The sequence below is a fragment of the Aquarana catesbeiana genome, linkage group LG08, assembly GCF_042186555.1.
Source record: "Aquarana catesbeiana isolate 2022-GZ linkage group LG08, ASM4218655v1, whole genome shotgun sequence".
Taxonomy (NCBI): Eukaryota; Metazoa; Chordata; class Amphibia; order Anura; family Ranidae; genus Aquarana; species Aquarana catesbeiana.
In genome coordinates, this window is record NC_133331.1 from 164,170,826 (window position 1) to 164,192,695 (window position 21,870).

The window sequence follows — 21,870 nt, forward strand, 5'->3', positions numbered from 1 at the left end:
GGCTATGATACCTATAGATAATAGGTATAGGTGAATGCCATGTTCAAAACCTGAGCTTACATAAATTAATCTACAAACTTGTTTGCTTTTTTCTGTCTTTTAAAAGACTTCAACATTTTGCAAGTGTTACACAGATACTAAATACAATATAAACACAAAGTGTAAGTGGTAAAAGAAAATAGTTGAATAGCTTGCCTAACCATGGATTAGTCCAGTTTTGCAGAATTAGTGAATACCCCAGCTCATCTATGGCATATTTGCAATGCAGATTTGTCATTCAATAATGATTCATTTATAATTGAATACTGGTGTTAGTAAACCTGAAACTTCCAACTTGAATGCATGAACTTTTACGCAGTGTAGAGGTATGGCGGTCATGGTCTAATTACAGTAAGGCTAGGGCTACAGTGCTTCTTAAAAGTGACAGATAAAAACACAAATTTGAGCAGTTCTCTATTCATTAATAAATAATTTTTTTTGAGTGTAAGTAGTGTATTTGAATTTTTTATGCAATCTTTATTGTACATTGTTAAGCATTGCAAGAAATAAAGTAGGAAAAAAAAAGTCAGCATCCATAATGACAGGTATCCTAAACATCAATAGTGCAACAGCTGCAGGTCTTCCCATGTGCCAGACTTTCGGTCGAAGGGGGCAATCCCTTTAAGCATCGAGGGAACAAGAGCAGACCAACATGGGCAGCTGATTTGAAACATTTTGAACAGAAAATAAAGACAACAAAAAAAACACAATTAGTGCAAACAATAGCCCTTAGCAGTGGTGGACGGTGCGTAATGTATTAGTGGGGGGGGGGGCAAACTAACACCAACCCCCAACCACCCATGCAGGAGACGGCCAGGAATGCAGTGATCGCACACCCCGAGCCCACCTTTTTTTAAGCCAATTAGAGCCTCAGGGTCTTATCATGTGCTTAAAAAAAACAAAAAAACATTGAAATCCATGCGTCCAGCGCCCAGCATGTAGATTAGGGACCAGATGCATAGATGGCGGGGACGGCACCCATGCACCCTGCATGAGCAGCGACCACTGGCCCTTAGATGTTGTCAAAAGTTTGCCAATGGAGCACACAACCAAGTGTGAGCCTGAAGGGGTCTCACCCCAACCACCAGACAATTTAAAGAGTAGACTTTCCATGAGTGAGAATGACCTCCAACTCAAACAAAGTTGAAGAGGACATGTAGCATCTGGCCATAAATGAATGAAATAAAGAAAGAAAAAGAAAACACCACATAAAATAATATTCAAAATACATTTTAAACATGTAGGGCACTAAATATCACTGAAGTGCCAAAATTTGTCAGTCACGCCTGGTTAACGGGCTGATTAAAAAGAAAAAGGAGAAAAATAATATGAAGTTAAGATTGCTGGTGCACCTGCACAAGTTGTTGAAACGTAAGATCTGCTAGAGTCAACAGGGCAATGTCCAAACTAAAGGAAACTGGAAACTGGGACCAACCCAGGCACATGGTTGCTCAATGGGGCCCAGATAGAGTCAAAATACTCCAGAGTACCCTTGCAAGTAGCAATCCACTCCCCCGCTTCCATAATCTCAGCCACCTTCCCTATCCAGTCCTGTTCACTTGGAACATACAAGCTCTTCCAATGGACAGGTATTTTGGAAAGACATTTTTTTAGCATTGAGAAGGTGGGGGAAAACACTACGTTTATAATGGGAAAAAGGGATGGTAGGGATGTGGAGAAGAAAGTGCTTCGTCAAGATGGGGAGATCAATGTCAAGGCTTTCCGCTATGTGTTTATGGACAGTGGTCCAGAATGTCGATAGCAGAGGGCAATCCCACCAAATATGGTGACATGTGCCTCTTCAGGCACATCCCCTCCAACACAGGTCGGAAACGGATAGGTAAATCCTGGCGAGGGTTGTATGCACACTATACCACCTCGTCAACAACTTGTAGGTATTTTCTTGTGTCTAGGTATCCACTGAACTGGAGTGTGTCAAGAGATACAGATGGTGCAGTTGCTCATCAGTAAACTTGCACTGGAGGTCACATTCCCATTCTCTGATGTAAAGCAGTTTAGGGCTAGGGATAACTGAGGTAAGCAGCTTATAGAGGACTGAAATCATATGGGGAATGGGGTCCTTGGCAGCCCATAGGCGCTAAAAACATTTGTGGGGGTAGACCTGATCTGGGCTATGTACAAAAAAGTTACGGAGCTGCCGATACCTCAAAAAGACAAAAGGGAAACTGACAAATCGCTCCCTAAGGGTAGCAAGAGGTGCCAGGGTATCATTCTCCATAAAACTGGATAAGCTAATATCCCTGTCACTCACCCAGGGTCCAAAAAACCCGGACAGCTTCTCACCGGGGGGAAATTATGGGAAGCCCCCTACTGGTGCCAGTGTTGAGAATGCTAATTTTGAGGGCATGAACAGTGAATTGTGAAACCCAAACAGAAAGACCTCAATTGTTCAGAGAGACCTACGGTGCGTAAGACAAATTTCGGCCTGCTATCGTTTTTTCAAGGGGGACCCAAAGCTTAGAGGAAGCGTAACACCTCCAGTTAAGAACTCGCTGTAGTGCAACTGCTCCATAATTTTGTTGTACGTCAGATATACCCAGCCCTCCCATCCGCTTAGACTGTTGCAGTTTAGCTATGGCAAGTCATGGTCTCCGGCCACTCCAAACTAAATAAACAGGCTGCAGAGTTCAAGAAAGAAGCATCTGGGCAGGGGGACAGGCACCATCTGCACAGTGTACTTGAATTTAACTTGGTATCAGCTTCTTGCAGTCCTTGAATGGCAGGGTGAGAGAAAAATAAGCAGTTCTCTTTGCTCTCAGATCCACTTGGATGAAAAACTAAAACACCGAGCAGAAAGGCTGAGCTCTACTTGTCTCAAAGTGAAATGCAAAATAAAATCAGTTCAGAGCTAGAGTTGGGCAAACAGTTTGAGCCGAGCAAAAGTTCGGCTCGAACATCGCCTGTTCGGCGAACACCCAAATTTGCGGGACGTTGAGCAGGATGTTCACCAGTGGAGAGCCCCACAATGCACTGCATGCTGCACAGCGCATCTAGGGCCCTAATTGGCTGAAGCTGGTCAGGTGCAAGGCTTTGCTCAATCAGGGCAATCAGGGCAAACAGACAGTCAGAGCCATGATGGACAAAGACATGATGACTTTGCCCAATCATGGCTCAGTGCTCATAGTCCCACCCCACACTATAAAAGGTTCCTTCCCACAAGGACCTTTTGTAGTGTGTTGTTGGAATGGAGATAGATAGAGCAGGGCATTTTTTGCTACTAGTGAGTTAGTGTGTTATTGTGACTCTGAGTGTAGAGTGTCAGTGTAGTGTTAGTGTAGCGTGAGTGTAGTGTGAGTATAGTGTAGTGTGAGTATAGTGTGTCAGCATAGTGTGTCAGTGTAGTGTGAGTATAGTGTTAGTATATTGCAGTGTTTAACACAGCATTACATAATATTTAGTGCTGTATACTCCTTTTTTTTGTTTGTTGCAGTTTTTTTGGAGGGGGTTTCCTGTGCCTACCCCCTTTTGTGTGGCTTTCAGGTGCTCTTGCCAACTGGCTGAGTGATGGGAGGTTAAATGCCTTATCAAGCATGTGGTACCCAAACGGCTGGTGTTTTTTTTTTTTTCATTTTTGACAAATGTCAGCCTGTCTAGCACCCCTGATAGAGATGACAGGGAGTGAAAGACACAGAGTGGCACGAGGGCCGTTGTAGCAGGTGGCTCAGGACGGGTCTTGGCAAGAGCTCGATAGCTGCAGATTACCGGACGGGCACCGAGGACTGGAACTCCGTGTTGCTGGAACAGCAGGTTGAGTCATGGTCAGTACATAAGCCAGGAGGTCATCAACAGCCGAGCAGAGCAGGTACTAGAACGTGAGACAGGATCAAAGACGGGATACAGGCCAGGTTCGGTACACAGTTGGGCGGCACGGTACAGGAGCATGAAGCAGGGACAAGGTCAAAACACAAGCCGGGGTCACAGGAAGGCAGGCAGAAGTCCAAGAGGGGTCTCAGGTACAAGCCGGGTCAAACACAGGAACAGATCAGATTCAGGTAACAGGTACTAGCTGAAAGACCACTCAGCAATGCTCATCTGTCAGTGTTCAGCTTAAATAAACTATTTGGCGCCAAGACGTGCACGTGTGCGCGTGCACCTGAGCGTGCGCACCGGCGCGCGCCTGCCTGCGCGCATTGGTGCGCGCCTGCCTGCGCGCATTGGTGCGCACCTGTGTGCGCGCATTGGCGCACACCTGTGCGCGCCAATACAAGTCCTTTTTACACACACTGGTGTGCCAGTGCTTGTGTGCAGGTGCGCCTCTGTCTTCCTCTGCTTCAATTGCCTCAAAACTGCCAGAATCCTCCTCCTCTTCCCTCTCCTCTTGTTTGTTCTGTGGCATCGCAAGAATGGTGTCTGCATAAAGCAGGCCTTGAGAGGAAAGGAATTCCTTCTCTTCCACCCACTGCTCTGCCTCGAGTGCCCTGTCCATAATGCCATGCAGAGTATGCTCCAGCAGGAACACAGGTCTTAAAATGCCTCTAAGCTCAGCTTCTGAATCTATTTTTTTTGCGTTCCAAAAAAAGCCTCTAAACTCAACTACATAGAAACGGCTGTAAACGACCCTGTGTACCGATAAGATAACATAGAGGAGAGTTCAGTGGCAGTTGAAAAAAATGCCCAAAATGCCCAACTGCTCCTAAACGTCCGTTTAGCAGCAGCAATGTACGTGAGGCCTTAGGAACAAAAAAACAGAAAATCACCCCGGGACTTTAAATGAGGTGAATGAGGTTAGCAAACAATTGACAGGGTAAATTTAGTCTCAAAATGTATTAAAATTGTTCCTCTGCCTCCTCAGCTCCCGAGCCGGACGCTCATTACTACTGCCTCTGGGTGTTCAGCATTTGGTAGTCTGATCCAGTCTTCGGTGAGTATAGGGCCATGCATTTTGGACCCTCTTGACTAATTGTCACAATACCATCTCTGTGTTGATACTTATTTGGTACATTATGCCCCCTACAGATGTACGACACACGCATCTACCCCTGATAAAGCGAGCATGGTCTTGCGAAACGTGTTGGGATACTTTTTCTGCCTGTGTACTTTGCAATTTACATTTCATACCATGAAATGTATAATGACATTTTTTACTGCATGTACTCATGTTGTTTATGTTTGCATGACAATTTTAATAAATTTTAAAGCTGCATTTGCTCTGTCAAGTGTTTGCTAACCGCATTCACCTCATTTAAAGTCCCAGGGTGATTTCCTGTTTTTTGTTGCATATATTGGAATGGAGGTGCTTTGCATGTGATACCACACCTTTTTCTTTTTGTCTATTGAACGCTAAGGGGGTACTTGTGGTTCATAGGACAATTCAGCAGAGGAGGGTATGGAGGAGGAAAAGGAGTGGAGCTTACAGATCTCGCAACATCACCAGCTGTATGGAGATGTGGCGGCGAAACAAGCTCCAGCACTGAGCCCTGTCCTGCATCCTTCCTACTTGCAAACAGAGTTACCCAGTGTGCTGTGAATGAAATACAGTATATCATCCTTGACCATGCTTGCTGGACCACATGTGAGCAGCGAGTCTATGAGACTCGGCTGATCATAGATCGGAGTAAGGGGCCAATCCCGACCCCTTACCACGTGATCAGCTATCAGCCAATAACAGCTGATCACGTGATGTAAACAGAGCTGGTAATCGGCTATTTTTTTTCCTTATGCTGACAGCGTGAGGAGAAAAAAAACAGCTAGAGCCACTGCCGCCTCATCTGTGCCCACTAGTGCCAACTACCAGTGAAAATAAGTGCTGCCTATCAGTGCCACCTACCAGTGCCCACCAGTGCCACCTATCAGTGCCGATCAGTGCTGCCAATCAGTGCCTCATCATCGATGCCTATCAGTGTCTCCTAGCAGTGCCCATCAATGCCACCTATCAGTGTTACCCATCAGTGCCCTTCAGTGCCACCCATCAGTGCCACCTATCAATGCCCATCAGTGCAGCTTCATCAGAGCCCATCAGTGCACATCGGTGCCGCCTTATTAGTGCCTATCAGTGCCCATCAGTGCAGCCTCATCAGCACACAACAATGAAGGAGAAAAATTACCCGTTTGCAAAATTTTATAACATACTAAGAAAACTGTTTGGTCTTTTTTTGTTTGTTTAGCAAAAAATTAAAATCCCAGTAGTGATTAAATACCACTAAAAGAAAGCACATGTAGCATGAGATAAAATGTAAATTGCAAAGTACACAGGCAGAAAAAAATTATACCAATGCATTTCGCAAGACCATGCTTGCTTCATCAGGGGTAGATGCATGTGTAGTATATCTGTAGGGGGTATAATGAACCAAAAATTCAATAATAATAATTAAAATAAAATTTTAATTTGGGTACAGTGTAGCATGACCGTGCAATTGTCATTCAAAGTTCAACAGTGCTGAACGCTGAAAATTGGCCTGGGCAGGAAGGGGATTTAAGTGCCCAGTAGGCAAGTGGTTAAAAACAATCTTTTTTAAAAAAATTTGCATTGATACAGGGCAGTATCTGGACCCCAATATACTTTTAATGGACAATAACTTGCATATAAGCCTTCAAAATGGACACTTTCGATTTTTCAAGTTCGGGTCCCATAGACTTTAATAGGGTTCACGGTTCGGGTCCGAACTTTTGCAATGTTCGAGTGTTCTGGCGCAAACCGAACCGGGGGTGTTCGGCCCAACTCTATTCAGAGCCCTCTCTCAACTACCAGTAATTAACATTCAACTAAACCATAACTGGATGACATTGCATTGTATGGCCTGTGCCAGCACATTTGTAAAGCACCCTGGTGTGCTGTACAAACGTGCCCTCTGCTTCAATTGCTTCAGAACTCTTACTTTTAGCCACTTCCTGTCTACATGCACTAGCTTTAAAATATTCTGCGCATCATTACTATGGACCAGATTTCTCTACCAGGGGTGCATGTGAGTATGCAAGGATGACATGGCAGGAGCACAATTGGGAGACAGTTGACACCCCCTAGTAAGGTGGTCCTTCATGGCAGGTTCAATAGGTATTCATTTAATGAAAGCTGCATATTTAAAAAGATGACGTGTGCAATGCGCCCCTGTGAAAAATGGGCCTGGTTACATTATACTGTTTGGGCATGTCTCAAAGGAGTATGTCAAATAGAGTCTGAGCTTACTTATAATAAACACTATACACAGTTTGCAGTTCTTGAACCCACAAAATGCACCTTACTACCTTTACTAATAGTGAGAGTCTCACACATATAAACCTAAAGAATCATTTAAGTAGAAATAAAACAAAATAATACTTTGAGGTGTATTTATTAAAAAAAAATTGCTGTATGAATGTTTCAGCGTCCACACAGCCAATAATCCCTGCAATGCTTCTAATATGTTTATTCTATGAAGAAAGAAAAAAAAAATGGAGTCAGTGGGTACAATAACAACCCTCCTTCAATGGAGTCAGTGGGTACAATAACAACCTTCCTTCAATGGTGTTATAGGGTAGAATATTGACCTCCCATCATAGGTGTTGGTGGGTACAATATTAACCCCCCCCCCCTTTCACTGGTGTGAGTGGGCACAATATAACCTCCACTTTATACAAATAGTACCCCCCCCCCCCATTCATTGGTAAAATATAACATTTCTTGTTGATCCTGCAAGAAAATTTGTATCCTGATAATTTCCTGTGGACTGAACTAAAACCTAAAACAATAAAATCAGCCTTCCCAGCTATCGTATGTGAGATACATAACAACTCCCCTGTATGTAATGGGAATGTGGAGAGAGGACGATGTTTGTAGCCCATATCAGAAGAGAAGTCTAGGCCGACAACTCCGCTCTTTCATAGATACAGTGCAGTAAGCGTTGCCACCATAAGAAAATAAATGTGTTACTGGCAGGATTACCAGATGAAAGTAAAGGGAAAACAGAAAACCAATGCAGCCACTATATCTAGGAACTGTTGTTTTTGGTTTTAGATACCCTTTAAACATTGAAACATTTTATTTAATAAAACACAGAAGACTTTAGGAAGTTTCTGATATCTTTAATTGCATGAGCACGAGATCCTCTGAAAAAATGACATAATTGCACTTATTTAGCAGACATAAACTTGCAGTTGATCCACTATGTGATAATAAAGAAAACATGACAATCCTTAATACACATTTGTTTTGCAGCTCTGTACAAGCAAGCTAGAAATTCAAGTTAATATTTACAAAATTCAAAACATTAAAGTGGTTGTTAAGGCTAAAGTTTTTTTTACATTAGTGCATTCTCTGCAGTAAGGTAAAAAAACCTTTTAGGTACAGCTCCTCCCCTGCCCTCCCTAAATACTTACCTGAGCCAGAATCTTGATCCGCTGCTGTTTCCAAGAGCAGCGGCACTGCTCTCTCTCCTCACTGGATTCAGTAAGAGTAGCGGGAGCCATTGGCTCTTGTTGCTGTCAATTAAATTCGATAATGAGGGAGCGGGGCAGAGCAGCACTGTGTGTGTCAATAGCTGCACACAATGCAGCTCAGGATCGAGCCCTCATGAGTGCCTCCATAGTAAGTGAGGGAGGAGCCAGAATCGTTGGCATGGGACACCAGAAGTGAAGGATCGAGGCTGCTCTGTACAAAAGTATTGCACAGAGCAGGTGAACATAACATGTTTGTAACCTCTTTTTTTTTAAAGAGACTTTACAATCATCAGTTAATGGAAACTGGATGTGTTTAAGTGTATATGGTGTCTGCTTAAAGTAAACCTGTCCATGGCCTGCTCGGGGCAAAGTAATAGGTTTGGTTTACAGCAGGAGAGGGTAAGGGGCCTATACTTACCTTCCACTTTCTCCCCAGCTACCCTGTTTACTTGCCAGAGAATAACCTGTCACTTCCAGATATGGAGGATTTGGTGATTCTCCCCTCCATCACACCACACTGTCTGCATGGCCAACTGCCTGGCTTGGGCATTTCTCACATGGGGTGTGTCACGATGCCTATATATACTACAATGTTAGTTTGCAACTTACAAAGCAAATTGATGATGTAGGTGGTGGTGGTGGGGTGGTTTGGGGGTCCAGTACATGAATGGGCCAGGAGGGCAAAGCATGCAAAGTAGGCAAGTGTTCCTTATCAACCTTGTTATTATGCCCTAAATGTGTAGAACCAATCTACATTAAAGAGACCCTATTACCAAACCACAGAAGTGCAGGTAAAAGCATAGGAAAATCAAGTATTTTAAATGCTCACTTGCAGTGTTTTTTTTTCCTCTTTCCATAAATAACTTATTTACTTGCAATGTGCCTTTGAACTTGCAAGAATATTTGACTGCTCAAGTAAAAGTCAATTGGCTTGCACAGCTACCTCCATCCCAGCATTTCATATCCTTTTCCACTTCTGGCAGAGTCAAAATATTTTCTGTGCTGGTCCAGCTCCTCCACCACTCGCTTCATCTATCCACATAACCTTTTATGAAGCTATGAGGAGACTAGGAGGGGATGCTATAGAGCAGGGTTCTTCAAAGGATGGCCCTCCATTTGTTCGGGAACTACAATTGCCATCATGCCTAGTCATGTCTGTGAATGTCAGAGTTTTACAATGCCTCATGGGAAGTACAGTTCCACAACAGCTGGAGGGCCGTAGTTTGAAGATCCTTGCTTAAGTGACAGATCTAAGTCTGCTGAGGCTGATGATATCACAACCATGAAGGTGGAGTCCAGCAGTAGTCTCAGGCTCTGAGTTCAGGTTAGGTTGGCTTCCAACAGCTTAGAAACAAATGCTGTGTGTTTACATCACAGAGGGGTGGAAGACAGCCAAGAGCTGATCTCCATAAAAAATAGCTGAGATTTCAGTGTCTATTGTGAATTTTGAAGGCATATGATGCCTCAAAGACATAGTCCACCTTTTCCCAAAGTTTAATAAATGCACCCACATTAATAAAATAAAAGAAGGGGCATTTTTTAGAATTTTGCACAGAAGCTTGAAGAGCATGGCAACAACCATGCACAGGCTCCTGGCAACCATGGCAATGCACAGGCTCCTGCATTGTTTAAATCACAGCCCCAGGTCAATATGGATCTTCTGTTATGGGGCTAGAAGAAGTAAATACTAGACTACAATTGCAGTACCAATCACTTGTGTCAGTGTGATCTAAGTCCCTCTGCCCCCTTAGCAGATAAGACTTGTAGTTTTCCCATTTACAACAGATCTGCAAATGGATTACATGGCTGTGCAAGCAGAGGACGGGGGGGGGGGGGGGGGGGGGTGATTGGGGGGCAGAGATTGGGGAATGTTTCATGTTAAGCTATGGGTCTTACTATATGGGTGCAACATGAACCATGGTCCCAAAGGTGGACCAAGCCTGTAATGTTCTTTTACTGCTTGTTCGGACAATGTTGTAGTGCTCATAGTTTGGGCCACTGGTTTACTTTAAAAGTTATATTTCGCTGTAAATAATAGGGCCCAAGAGCAAAAACTCAAGGTCCCCTAATAACTAAGAAAAAAACTATGTTTTTAAAGCTAATAGTAACATTAGCTTTTTTTTTAAGAGGCAAAAAAGTATGTACATTTTTCAAAATGTTATATTCACTATATCTTTATAAAGTGTATACAGTTGGTCAGTAATGGAATTTCTTACTCCCTGTGGTTCCAGGACCCCCAGATTATTAGTTGCTTTTGCTTTGTAGATACGGTCCCATCATTTTATTTGTTATCTCAAGTATTTATGGATAATGACATACAGTACTTGACTGCCTCAAATGAGGTCAAGATGACTTCATACTCAGCTGCGTAAGCCTACTGTAACCCTGGTATATTCTGAGCCCACATTTCGTCATTTCAATAGAACTATTCTTAAAATCAGCTGTCCTCAGAGAACCCCAATCAAGCTCATAAATAAAAAGGTTCTTGATGAGGCATGCAGAAATGCCTTATTTAATAGAAGAGAAATAAACACAGTTTTTATGATAAAAAATAATACAGTGACATTTCTAGCAACTTTGGTTATGAGATTTTTGTCACATTAAAAGATTCACAATAGTTATTTCCATTTGGTATCAAGACGACTGACAAATCAGGCTAATTTCTGCATAGAAACTCAGCTTCTAACCTCAGCTTGTTCAATTAAGCTTTGGCAATAAAACCTGGACGCTAATCGGTTTCCTTGCAGAAGTGAGCCTGAATTTTCACTCCCACTGTCATTTCATATTTTAAAAACAAGGAAATGTTATTGTGGTAATACAATGCCTGCTGAAGTTTTCTCTTCCATAGTACCGCACTCTCTTTTTAGGAACTGACAAGCAGAGTTTAGCCCACATCCCATCTTTAGACACAAACAAAAGTACCCCTTTAAGGGCAACTAGTAAAGACACAGAGTAGTATAAAACGTCAAAATTTAATGATACAAAGATAAAAGGTGTATACATCACCAATAAAAGCACAAATAAACAAAAAACAGGTCACTACGCTGACTGTTGTTGCATTTGTGGTCTTTTCTTCCATGTACCCAACGCGTTTCAGGACAGCGTAGGCCCCTTCATCAGGGGCGTATGTGCATATAAGAGCACAAAAGATATTACATTCAAAAGAGAGCATTAACATTGATCAGAACATATGACAGAGAAAGAAACGCTATACATTGGGAGTAATGAGAACAGATATAAACATACCAACAGAATGATCAGCAGCGAATTAATAATAAAGTAAAAATCAGATTATTGCTGTGCTGGAATTGAGAGAGTCCCACAGGCCCCCTAGGGGGTGAGGGAAGGAAAAAGCCTATGGCTCCCAAGACTCCACACAAGGACCCCTTTTAGACCTGCAGCCACGGTAGAAGATGATATAATATATCACAGCTTGAGGTAGTTGTCATCAGGCAGTCTGCAAATAGGAGGGAAAGAGCAATCAATTAGCTGATAATCCTAAGGTATTGGGACAAAACAAGCATTGACTTCAAAGAAGGACATATCATAGGACCACAAAGATGCCATAGTGTCCTCCAAAAATTAGGTAGCGATAGACCAGATAGCCCCTAAATCATATGTAGAGATTGTTGTCATTTGTACATACTTTCCTAGAGACATATAGCAAGACAATCTATAGTGGGATTGTCGCAACAGCACCCAGTCATGTCGGGCGCATGCGCACTGCAGTCAAGGAGGGATCCCTCGGAACGTCAATGCATGGCGCCCACCTATAGTGACACGGGGGAGCATCATGCATAGGTGATCCATCGATGCACAACAAAGCACCCCGAAGCGGGAGGGCCACAGGTCCTGCAACTCGGGCAGCCGTCCCCCCTGGACCCCAATATAACTACCCACGTAAGCAGGAGGCCGATGCGTGCCGGGCGGGAGTCAAAAAGGGCCACATTCCCCAGTGGAGCACTCCCACCGACTGAGCAATAATATACAGCATAAAACATAGCCTCTGAATATAACAATACATTGCAGTAAGAGAATGTATCCCTAAAGATACCACCATACAGATTCATATATAGTAGGAGGATTTATATAGCACACAGGTAAGTATATTTTAAACCTATAAAACAGACATGCCATGATCAGCCCATCACTGACAACCATAAGGGGAAGGGGGAAAAAAGAGGAAGGACGAATAAGAACCCCCAATAATTCTACCCATAGAGAAACTAGCATGGCCATCTTTATTTTTTTTTTGCACCCTCCTGAGGAGAAACCTTTCAGGAAGGGTTGATAACTCAGCTGTTCATTTAAACCCGGGGGATAGGTCGCCCCAAGGTCTGCAATCCAACGAGCTTTGCGTTGTAATAAGAGTTCGTTCCAATCCCCCCCCCAGCACTGAGATGAACCCGGTCCAGAATTAGAAATTAGATCAGTGGAAACTTACCCTGGTGGCAGTTAATTACATGTCTACCCAGAGGGAGTTCTGGGTTAGAAGTTTTCATACTCGCCACAGGGTGCGAAAAAAAATAAAGAGGGCCATGCTAGTTTCTCTATGGGTAGAATCATTGGGGGTTCTTATTCCTCCTTCCTCCTTTTTTCCCCCTCCCCTTATGGTTGTCAGTGATGGGCTGATCATGTCATGTCTGTTTTATGGGTTTAAAATATACTTACCTGTGTGCTATATAAATCCTCCTACTATATTTTAATCTGTATGGTGGTATCCTTAGGGATACATGCTCTTACCACAATGTATTGTTATATTCAGAGGGTATGCTGCATATTATTGCTCTACTAGTGGGAGTGCTTCACTGGGGAATGTGGCCCTTTTTGACTCCTGCTTATGCGGGCAGCTATATTGCGGCCCAGGGGAGAGGGATTCACCATCCCTGCCCGAGTTGCAGGACCTGTGGCTGCTTGGCCCTCCCGCTTGGGGGGCGCTTCGATGTGCGTCCGTGGATCGCCTGTGCATGATGCTCCGTGTCACTATGGGCAGGCGTCGTGCATTAACTTTCCGAGGCATCCCTCCTTGACTGCAGTGCACATGCGCTAATTCATCCTATCGGCCGCATGCAGACAAGTCATACATGACGCACTGACGCTGACGTCCAGGGATGTATTTAAGACAGCGAGCCCGACATGACTGGGTGCTGCTGCCATGATCCCTCTATAGATTTTCTTGCTATATGTCTCTAGGAAGGTATGTACAAATGACAACAATCTCTACATATGATTTAGAGACCATCTGTATGGCTCTGGTCTGTTGCTACCTCATTTTTGAAGGACACTATGGCACCTTTGTGGCCCTAAGATATGTCCTCCTTTGAAGTCTATACCTGTTTAGTTCCAAAACCTTAGGCTTATCACCTAATTGATTGTCCTTCCCCTCCTATTTGCAGACCGCCTGATGACAACTGCCTCAAGCTGTGATATATTATACCATCTTCTACCACAGCTGCAGGTCTAAAAGGGGCCCTTGTGTGGAGTCTTGGGGGCCATAGGCTTTTTCCTTCCCCCACCCCTTTAGGGAGCCTGTGGGACTCTCTCAATTCCGGCACAGCAATAATCTGCTTTTTATTGATTCGCTGCTGATCATTCTGTTGGTATGTTTATATCTGTTCTCACTACTCCCAATGTATAACATTTCTTTCTCTGTCATATGTTCTGATCAATGGTAATGCTCTCTTTTAGAATGTAATATCTTTTGTGATCTTATATGCACATACGCCCCTGATGAAGGGGCCTACGCTGTCTCAAAACACGTTGGGTACATGGAAGACAAGACCACAAATGCAACAACAGTCAGCATAGTGACCTGTTTTTTGTTTATATGTGCTTCTATTGGATGTATACACCTTTTATCTTTGTATCATTAAATTTTGACATTTTATACTACTCTGTGTCTTTACTAGTTGCCTTTGAAGTCCCATTAGTACCGGGGGTACTTTTGTTTGTGTCTATCTATTAGGAATGTTGGCAACAACTTATGCTTTATCCGGGTGGTCTATTGATTCACGTCCCATCTTTAAGTACTTGAAAGAGAAATACAAAAATGAATAACCTTTGTCAAAGCTTAAAGCTGAACTCCTGGAATGAGACAAACTCTATGCTTGCAATAAGCCTTTCCCTGCATTGGAGAGGTTAAATGCTCCTTTAGTTTAGGAGTCCATGGATAAGGTGCATTATTTACCCTATTCCTGGCTCCGAAAGGCTCTAGAGCTGACAGCAAGCTCCAGACATTGGGTGAACCCTCTGTTTTATCACGCGCAGTTCAGGGCTATTAACTTGAATTTGTACATGAGGAGGTGAGCATACAACCATGGCCCAAAGCTGCTTAGAGGGGGCGCTGCAAGGGACCGGTCATATAGATTGAGGAAGCCTTCCAGAGCCAAGAGTAAGGTAAGTGATACATCTTTATTCATTCACCCCGAGACTAAACAAACAATTGACCCTTGTAGTGCAGTTCAGGTTTAAGGTGTTACTAAACCCACAACAGTAAAATCAGTCTGCTTATGCAGTAAAGCATGCTTATTATACTCACTGTGGAACCTAAGGGGGTAATCCTGCACATTGTGTAAAAAAGCTATTTGATCCTGTCTTTTTTGATCCTCTCTTTATTCCACAGTCTCCAATCCATCTCCTGATAGTACAGAGCCTTGGGTGCACTCTGCACATGCTCAGTTTAGTGTGTATTTCAAGAGAGGTTTTTTTTTTTTTTTTTTTGGGAGGGTGCATGTGTTCGCCACAGGGCCAATCAGCACTGTTCAGACAGAGGGTCAGGGGTCCTGCAGCCTCTTAGGTCAGAGGAAAATAAAAACTCCTCCTACAAGCTTTAACCAGTGCTCAGCCTACACTGATAGAAGTCACAAGACTGCTATATACTGCTGAGAAAAGGTATTTGTCAGGAGAGGCTTCGGCACAGTGCAAATGCAGTTTCTAGGCGCACGCATATGCGCTGGCCAAGAATGGGCCAAGCAGTTGTGCACAGACGTGCGCATATGCATTTGTGAACCTGAACACGCATTTGTGAACGCGCGCCTGTCACCACAATGTTGGTGCCAAACAACCTATTTAAACAGAGCTTCTGCACTGGCTAATTGCTGTTTGGTCTACGGTTCCTGATTCCTGTGTTTGACCTTTAATCTTGCCCCAGCTTGTTCCCAACTATTCCTGTCTGCTACCTGCCCTGACCCCTGGCTTGACCCTGAATTCTGCTTCTGCCTGCTGCTCCTGTTTGATCCTTCTGGAGTTGCAACTCACATTGCTTGTGAGTTGTGACCTGACTATTTTTCTGTCTGCCATCTATGCCTGATCTGCCCGCCCGTTACTGACTCGGCCGGTCTGACCCTGCTTCCAGCTCTTCCAGCCTGCTACAGCTCCTTCAGTCCAGCTCGTCATCTTCAGGCTCCTGCCTCCTGCTGTGGATCCACAGTCTATCACCAGGCAAGCCCTGAACCAGTCTGCCTGCATCCAGCCGCCCTGCTGTTACATCTGCCCACTGCCTCATCTGACTGTTGTCACCTGCTCCTGGTTTCCCTTATATGAATCATTGGCTACTACCAGCGCAGACCACTGGGCTGGTCATAGGCCCTTTTACCTCACCATGCTCTAGCGGTTACTGTCTCACCACCAGTGGCCCTCAAGCCGGAGCTGTACAAGAGGCCTTCCTCTGCACGTCAGGCTCACCAACCAGGTACGTGACAGTATTTAGCAGTTTATATCTACAATAATTGCATTTCCATGTTCTGTGTACTGTGAGAGACCAGATATAGTGAATGCAGAGTCCTGGGTTTAGTAACACTTTAAATTACAATGCAAAAATTTTACACAGTCTTGTTCAAATGTTACACAAACTCTGTACCAGTGGCAAGCAACATTGTTTATCAGAAGGTAGTACTGAGACAAACTTTAATCTTAGGATAATGGCTCAGTATTTCAACTTGGGCTAAAGGTGATCTTGGGGCAAGGGCGTGAGTAAAACATATAAATTCATAATGAGAGAAAACAAAAACCAATCTAAAGTATTTTGAACACAGTAATTGGACCACATTCCTAATCTGTAAAATAAAAAATATGTATACATTTATGTTCATGTACTAATGCCCTGTTCAGGATTGTAATAAATACTGCCTGGGCAAGTGGAGTTAACTTTTTTTGTTAAGGACACTAATTGGGAGCCATATCCATTTTTAACATATAAAGGGTAAACTTGACAGATGTACATATAGTATGTACAGACATGCGATAGCTTGTTTGCTTTTTATGATTCAGAAAGCCATGTGAAAATCCTAGATAGTTGTAGAGCTTGTAACATGTTTGGGTTAAAGTGATTCTAAAGGCAGAAGGTTTTTTTTCATTCAGTGCATTAAGGTAAAAAGAAACATTTTGAAAGGAACTCCAAAGGCCCCTCCCAGGCCCCCTTATGCTTACCTGAGTCTGATCTCAATCCAGCGCTGTGCCTGAGAGCTGCATGACTGCTCTCTCCTCACTGGTTCAGAGGCAGGGGCCAATAAGGAGGGGGTGTGGCCAAGCCGCTGTATGTGTGTAAATGGACACACACAGTGCGTCTCAGGACAGACCCAACATGAGTTCCCCCCATAGAAAGCGGCCTATTGAGAAACTAAGCAGGGGGGAGGAGCCAAGAGTGCCAGTGTGGCACCTTTAGAAGATGAGGATCGAGGCTGCTTTGTGCAAAACCATTGCGCATAGCAGGTAAATATGACATGTTTGTTACTTTAAAAACAATTTTTTCCCTTTACAATTACTTTAAGCATAGCTAAATGTTAGGGCAGAGGTAAAGTCTTAGGTTTGTTCACATTTATAACTTTTTAAAAAAAAGTTTCCCACCTAGTACATCAAACTGCTAAAGACAATGCTCTGGTACCGCCTGACTTTTATGGCACATGAAATGCCCATTGACCTGAAAGACCCTGGAATAGCGTTTCTTTGTCTGTTTACTGAACAGTTCACGTACTAATTTGTTCAATCATAAAGCAAGAAGAGAAGTCATACATTCTTACAACATAGGCACAACATGGAAGACATTTCACAGCTTTGTCTTTTTACATAGTAAAGACCCACAAATGAAATTTAAGGCATGTTGCGGACAAGTATTGCTCTATGATGAGACTCATGATGAATTTCTGAGTATCTAACATGGATTGCACTGATCACAATAAATAAAAATTGTCCTTTATTCATTTCAGTTTTGTAACCCTTCTGATCCAGGGAGTGAACCTGCTTACCTTCGTGTACACTCCAGGATAGCCCTTTCGTCCACACCCATAACCCCAGGATGTTATCCCTACAATGACCCAATGACCATTTGAGTTTTGGCACATGAGTGGACCTCCACTGTCCCCCTGGCAGCTGTCTACTCGATTGTCTTCGGATAGATCTCCAGCACAGATCATACGATTTGTAAATTTTCCCTTGTAGCGTAAAACACAGGACTCCTTGGGAAGTATTGGAATGGCACCTTGAAGAAGGGTCTTGGAGTAGGATGTTCCTGTGGTAAGAAAATGACAAATCTGGTTAGGCTGAAAAGATATAAAACAAGAAAATTATTTAGGCAACATTTGTGAAATGCAAAATGAAATGCGAATGTGAAAGTTTATCTAGAATTAAAGTGGATGTAAACCCAATGTCATCCTTTCTAAACTACTGCCATAGGGGTTATCTATAAGGATATACATGCCTCCTGCATGTATCTTTACCTGTCAAATGTCTCCCCTCTGTCTGTTATGAGACCCGAAAAACTGCAGATTCTGTGGGTGGGTCTGTTGTCTGGAGCTCGGTGGGTGGAGTTGTGATGTCAGTAGACTCCCTGCCCACCTCTACACTCCCCTTGTCAATATGCATTTTTCTCCTGTGTATTTCTTACACTGAACTTCTGCTATGATCTCTAACATCCAGTGAAAAGACAGGAAAGTAACCACATGACTTCAGCATGCCAAATCATGCTGAGGTGTAGAACAGCCAATCCTTGCAGAGCTGCTGAAGAAAGGAGTGGGTGGGAATTAAAAAATAATGCATGTCTTAGGCTAGTGCACGAGATGTAAATCACCTGTCACTCACAGCAAGGGGGGGATTTGACAAAGTTTTTCTCAGTTTGTCAAGATTTATCTCACTGAGCAATAAAAGAGGATTGCTCAGAGATGGATTAACTCTGTGTAGCAAGACTGGGCTCAAATGATAAGAAATCTTATACTCTACAGTATGATATATATATAAAAAAAAAAACATTTTGGGTTTACATCCACTTTAAAGGTTGAGTCAGTCCTGGGTTTATTTATTTTTTGGATACTCCCTGCCAAAATTCCTGATTGTCCAGACTATCCTTCTGGAAGATTTTGGGTGCTCCCATCTAATCTTTTTGTGTTGCAACTACTCCCGCTGTATTCTACAGAACATAACATAGAGGCTACAGTAGGTATTCAGATCAAGAAATGTAAGTGCAGAGATCTCATCGATTGTGTCTGTAGGGTGTCATAAACTAAATCAAATGGTATCAAATGGAAGGACTCACTAGCATGAACCAAAAACTGCAATATCTGTTTACCCTTTAAAGTGGTTGTTAACCCACTTTCACAAGTTCACACAATCCGTTCTGTCTCTTAATGCAGTGCCCCTCTGTCTCTGAGTTTTATTCTAAAAATTCCACCTTTACCGTATTTCACGGCGGCTCCCGGCGCTCATGTAACCGGCCATGTCTCCTCTCTGTCCCGTCTGACAGAAGCAGCAGGAGGGGCCGCTGACGTCAGCAGGACGCGAGGAGGAGAGGGCAGAGGAGACACGGCCGGTCATCTGATTGCCGGGAGCCACCGTGAAATACGGGACGGATTTTTTTAATAAAACGCAGAGGCAGAAGGGCACTGCATTAAGAGACAGAACGGATAGTATACAGGTACATTTGTTATTCCTGCAGCAGCAGGGGGATCTGGCGGCAGTGTCACTAGGTGACATGGGGGGGGGGGGGGTTAGGGACAGAGGAGGCACAGACATAGACAGCAGGCTGTGGATGACGGATGCACATATTCTGACTACGGTGTCAGGCTCAGCAGCCATGATACACCGTGCTCAGTTTACAGAGGGGAGGAGGGGAGAAACTGGCAGGATCAACCAGGTTTTTTAGGTGTTACAGGTTTCCAAAATACACAGCACAAGCACCGTGCTGTATGAAATGCTTTAAAGGAGCAGGATCCATTTTTTTTTTCGGGTTAACAAACGCTTTAATAAAATTAGTTTTTTTTTTTTTTTTGCATAGGCTTATTTTCTTTACACCATTTCAAACAGCATCAGAAATCAGCAGCTCCTGTAGGTGCCAATGGGGTTTAAGAACGGCCATGCACGGTTCGAGTCTCAGCTGGTTCAGCAGGCACCGGTTGATATTTGAACCATTAATGGGCAGGCTGAATGTACCAAGTTGACTGATCGATCAACTTGGGTACAACCAGCCTGCCGGATTCTCTTGCGTTTTTCACTAGTGGCTGCTATAGCTGCTAACAATAATCATTGTCTTCTCCCAGCGTGGACAGCTTACCCCCCCCCCCCCCCCCACCGGAAGAAGACAATGGCCCAGCAGGAGGGAGTCCCACATCAACACTGTCTTTATTAATGGGGGAATAGAATAAATTTCTTTCCTGCAACTAGGGTTGCCACCTGTCCGGGATTCACCCGGACAGTCTGGGTTTTGAATCATTTGTCCGGGTTTCAGTCTGCTTGAAACCCAGACACATGATTCAGACAAGACTGTGGCAGCTGGGGGTCGGGGGAAGGAACAGAACAAGTGCTTATTGGGCAGCAGCAGGGTGCCGCTGAGGAAGGAATGGAACTAGTTAATGTTCATCGCGCTGCAGCGGAGTAATTGTTGTGCAGCGGCTCCCGACAATTAAATAAAGTCCCAGCCCCCTGTCTATATCAATCCACCGGGGCATGTAATTGCCAGGAACCGCAGCACAAGGATTACTCCGCCGGGACTATCTGATGATTTTCAGACACAGGTGGAGTAATCCTTGTGCTGCGGTTCCTGGCAATTACATGCCCAGGCAGATTGATATAGAAGTGGACATCAGGACCGCTGCATAAAGATTACTCCGCTGCTGCCAACTACTCCTGGTAAGCTGCCTGAACAATGTTAGCATCCTTTGTAACCTTAGGAGCCTGGAGGAAGGAGGGAAGCATGCATTGGCTCCTGACCCTGCCATCAAGATCTCAATGATTCCCCACCTCCCATAAAGGGGGGGGGGGGGTTAACGATAGACAAAAAACTCAGGGGTTGCCTTTCTGCATCTGTGAGGATGTGAACCTGGGGCAAGAAGGCAGGATGGACAAGACTGATGTGCACAGGGGCTGCCTGTGACTGTGTATGGGCCATTGACCACTGCCTTCTGCTTTTTTTTTACATACGCCAGCGGATTGATATAGAAGTTTAGGTCGGGATTCTGATTTATTTGTCGGAACCGCTGTATAAGGGTTACTCCACTACTGCCCAATAATCATTAACTAGTCCTGCTAAGATGCCTGAACAACTTCAGCATCCTTTGTTACCATAGAATAGAAAATAGAATAGAAACTTTTAAGGAATGTCAGGTTCACTTTAAAGCACAACTCCAGCTTCTTTTCCTTCCTGTCCTATTTTTGATGTTCTCCTTCAGTAATGTGCTGTACATTAGCAAATAAACTGTACAAGGAAGGCAAAGCACTAACAGCTGGTGCCCCATAAATATCAAGGCTACATTCACGTTGGCGATTAGGGCTGTCGTGAATAGTAGTGGCAGGTATCAGAGATTCCTGTTGCGGCCATTAGCGGGTATTTGCGGCCACAGGCTCTCTTCACTATAATGACAGTTCGCCAGCAGCCACAGCTATTAGTGGCTCTCTGCATGGCCAGTGATTACCTGTGGTTATTGCTGCCCGACGCACTTTGTGTTCTTCCAGCAGCGATCACTGCAATTAATCACTGGCTATGCAGAGAGTTGCCAACAGCTGTGGCCACCGGCCACTTGCCATTATGGTAAAGAGGGCCAGCAGCCACACCTAGCTGCTGAAAGCCGCAGCAGGAACTGTTGCTTCAAGTCGCACCAGCCCTAATCACCGATGTGAAAGTAGCTTAAATAGTCCGGTTCCTTCCCCCAGCCCCCAGCTAAGCAGATGGGGCCCAGAGAAGTTTTTTTTTGTAATTGTTGGAGACCATGAGGTTACTCAGCAGTGTCTTGAAGTAAATATTAATAGTCCTGTTCCTGTCCCTGTCCCCAGTTCCCTGCTGAATTGACAGAAAATACTGGAATGGCTGAACAGACTTAGGGCTCATTTACACTTGTGGTGCCCTCTGAAGAGCAATCCAAATTTGGATTGCTCTTTAGAAGGCATTTGACAGGCAGTAAGGAGGTGTTATATATCGCTTCCTCACTATATTCAATTAAATGGGTTAGTTTAAGAGAGCAGTAGCATAGTGTGCCA

General features: G+C 44.0%; 1 protein-coding gene across 1 annotated transcript in view; it reads right to left on the bottom strand.

Moving 5' to 3' along the window:
* Positions 1-14,296: 14,296 nt before the first annotated feature.
* Positions 14,297-21,870, bottom strand: part of LOC141106149 (neurotrypsin-like) — a 68,620-nt gene continuing 61,046 nt past the window's right edge. Inside the window, exon 15 of the mRNA XM_073596671.1 lies at positions 14,297-17,917. Within this exon, the coding sequence (XP_073452772.1) occupies positions 17,607-17,917 (311 nt within the window). The 3' untranslated portion in view covers positions 14,297-17,606. The remainder of the gene's footprint in view (positions 17,918-21,870) is intronic.